This window comes from Opisthorchis viverrini (assembly GCF_000715545.1).
Source record: "Opisthorchis viverrini unplaced genomic scaffold opera_v5_1, whole genome shotgun sequence".
In the NCBI taxonomy this organism is placed as follows: Eukaryota; Metazoa; Platyhelminthes; class Trematoda; order Opisthorchiida; family Opisthorchiidae; genus Opisthorchis; species Opisthorchis viverrini.
In genome coordinates, this window is record NW_008751657.1 from 7,614,555 (window position 1) to 7,617,866 (window position 3,312).

Consider the following 3,312-nt stretch of genomic DNA (forward strand, 5'->3'; position numbering starts at 1 on the left):
GAGTTTGGGTATGGTTCTTGTGTAGAGGACAATCAAATAACTTTTTGAACTCTTCCGTCGCAAATCCAAAAACGATCCGTGCACATGAATAAAATGTCAGAATTTGAAAATGAAAAGGTAAATTGTATTACTTTTTTCCCAAGAGCAACGAAACTGACTGAGTGCAGCATCCTTCTTTACTAATCGACATCAGGTGAATTAAGGTTTCACGCATGTGGGCTTTGTCTAGGAATGCCAACCGGCGGTTGTACCAATTACCAAGTCTTGGATTCTGATGAAGCCCAAATCGGCTGATGTTAGGAGGAATATTTTCCATTGATTATCGTTAACTCAACAAAACGCCGTCGCAGCAGGTGCAATTCAAAGTTGATATCAATACATTCCGAACATAGAGTAGATCGAGCCCCATGCCCCCAAACTTCGAGCATCGGTCAAATGCTTCACCAGTTTTAAATGACTTTCACCTTTAAAACCCCCGAGGAATCTGTTGTCCCCGATGAACGGTGACACAATCAAGAGTATCGTGCCCAGCTGGTTACACTTGTTCATTTGGGAGGAAGTTACATTTTACTGCGCATCAGTGTGCGAGAATGAACCAGTCCAAGATACTCCCTAACGACGTGGTCGTGAGTACATTTATCAGCTTGTCAGAACAACACGACGATGTAATGGTTTGAAAGTGGCTTTCAAAGGAAAGAATCACTCCTATGATGAATCATAAAACTTCGTTTCTATTTTTAATTCTTGATAATCTATTTTTATTTTAGCTAAAATACTAAACAAAATGGAACCAGTCAATCGATCGATACAAAACCTTTTACCTATTTCACGCCAGAATTCCTCAGTACCAGCAACCGAGGCATGTGTACCTATCCCATGGCTTCAAAACGTACAGAACGACTACGGGCACATTCACGGATACTTGGCAGTGGTAGTCTGTGTGTTTAACATCATTTCAACCACTATCAATATGGTTGTGCTCAATCAACCGTCAATGATTTCCCCTACCAACTTTCTGCTAACGATGCTTGCACTTAGCGACGGAGCCCTCACAGCGCTCTATATTCCGTTTTCTATTTATTTTCAAATTGGTGATCGGCTTCAGAGCGCCACTTACGGATGGTCTGTATTTATGATAATCTATGTGAATTTGCAAACACTTCTTCACTCGGCGTCTTGTTATATCGTTGTGACCGTGGCATTCTTCCGTGTATTGTACGTACGATGTCTCGTTCGCTGTCAGGAGCTGTGCTCTATGCAACGTGCACATTTGGCGGTTGGAATCACATTCCTACTCAGTGGGATACTCACAGTACCCTGCATGCTTTCTCATCACATCGTAAATGTGGCTGCAAACAACACTAGTGCTTCGGATTCCTACATGGTTACCTATGTCGACAACAAAGCGCTACCCAACATCATGTACTGGAATTCAGCTTTATTTATCAAACTCCTTCCACTCATGTGTCTGGTGGTTTTGAGTCTAATCATCATTGTGACTATCCATGGTAAAAATGCCCAAATGCGCAAAATTGTATCAAGTAAACGGTCGTCCACAATGCCAAAGGGGTCGTCTAACCCTCCAGAAGACGGGGGTATGCATCAAAACAAAGGTGAAGGAAATCCGCTGAGGAAACACGGTCGTTCGTCTGTGACGCTCAGACAGACTGATACACCTCCAACAAATGGCACCCACCTCTTGCGGAATTCTGCAGCTCAAACGGAACGAGAAAAATCTGGATCTCGGATGACGCGGATGCTTTTGACTATCGTATTTTTGTTTGTTATGGCGCATCTGCCACAGGTATGTGATTTCATGAAAGGGTAAGATTGTATCCGAACTCCTCAAGTTAACCTCAATCCACCATAGTTGCTGCCATGACCCACAGCAGCAAAGAGACCAGGGCACATGAAATTCTCTTATCAAATGAAAGGCTCGATCTTTCATCTAAAACTGACTTTCCAAAAGTATTACATAAACTCTGTGGAACGTATTCAGGACAAACTAGTTAAAGAAACCAGAGATTCCTGGAAAATTAACCTCTACTCGTACTGATAGAGTCTTATTCTGAACATGAGACTCAAGCCCCCAAGAGTGACCGTATTTAGCTTGGTTACTAACAAGGGCTGTAAGTGCATGAACCTAAGTAAACTGCAAAGGTACCTATGTTGAAGTTAATCTAGTGTTCACCAGCTGTGAGAATAGTGAACTTCATTTTATCTTCCACCGAATACATCAATGCATCAGAAATGCTTCAGTTAAGACCTTAGATTTCAGTGCTAAACGAAAACTATGCTGGTTAATTACCCGAGGTATCGAGCTCAAATTACAGGACAAACTTGAGTGATTTACTCGGGGCGATGGAAAATAAGGCAAGAAGTGATAAGTTAATCCATATATAGTACACCTAGGTTCAATGCAGATTTCGTCTTTTCAGTATGACCAGTCTACGCTGAAGAACCGAGGAGCAAGAACACTAATTTCATCTTTATTGAGAATCCTTGGCATTGTGCATCTCACGAATTTCAAAGATTTTCGGAACCTTGATCTTCAGATCAGTGGTTTAACATTTAACCGGTCAGCCACGAGCGACCAAGTAGTAAGTGACCTAATGATGTGGCTTCTGAGACTGGAGGATGAGTGGCTTATATCCCGTCTAGGTGGGAGCTCATCACCCTACTTTTCAGCTTCTTGAGGCTGAATGTTCAAGCGGCGAGACTCAGCGTTCCGTGACGTGCGTGCTGCTAGTGATTCCCAATAAGGGTGGAACATGTATAAGGTGTTTCTCGGCTTTTTCGCATTAATTAGCTTCATTGAGAGGGCGACGGCTCAACTGAAGGATACCAGATATACTCACGCTACCGAAAAATCCCAAGTTGCGCTACTCGTTTTTCGAATAATAGGATCACTGAATATGATGTAGAACACAGAACACAAAGCGTACTATTGCCCTAATCGACTTCGTAGGCCCTGCCTAAACTGGTTTGAAGGTGTGCTTACTTATGGACTTCTTTGTTTATGTCAAGGCCAGTATCTTGCAAAAGACTTACAAAGACAAATGGCTTCATTTTAGAGGTGAAGAAAAACCCCAGTCACATTCACGCTTTTGTATTCGTTAAATCTTCTCGGCTGGATGTAGAAAGACCAGTCCAGTGACCCTTTGATTAGGGAATTAATGTTGCCAGTGCTCCCGCTGACTACTTTGTGCACGTAAGAAACAGTTGGTAACTGGCAGCCGATTTTACTGTGTAATTTCACTTATGCATCATAATGTCGTACATGCAAATCTAAAGACACCAGCTTGTTAGTGC

The 3,312-nt window shown here is 42.4% G+C and overlaps 1 protein-coding gene across 1 annotated transcript in view; it reads left to right on the forward strand.

The window, feature by feature from the left end:
* Window positions 1-784: 784 nt before the first annotated feature.
* T265_00131 (hypothetical protein) overlaps window positions 785-3,312 on the forward strand; it is a gene marked incomplete at both ends in the record, with an annotated part of 8,630 nt that continues 6,102 nt past the window's right edge. The window contains one exon of the mRNA XM_009163788.1: window positions 785-1,804. Within this exon, the coding sequence (XP_009162052.1) occupies window positions 785-1,804 (1,020 nt within the window). The remainder of the gene's footprint in view (window positions 1,805-3,312) is intronic.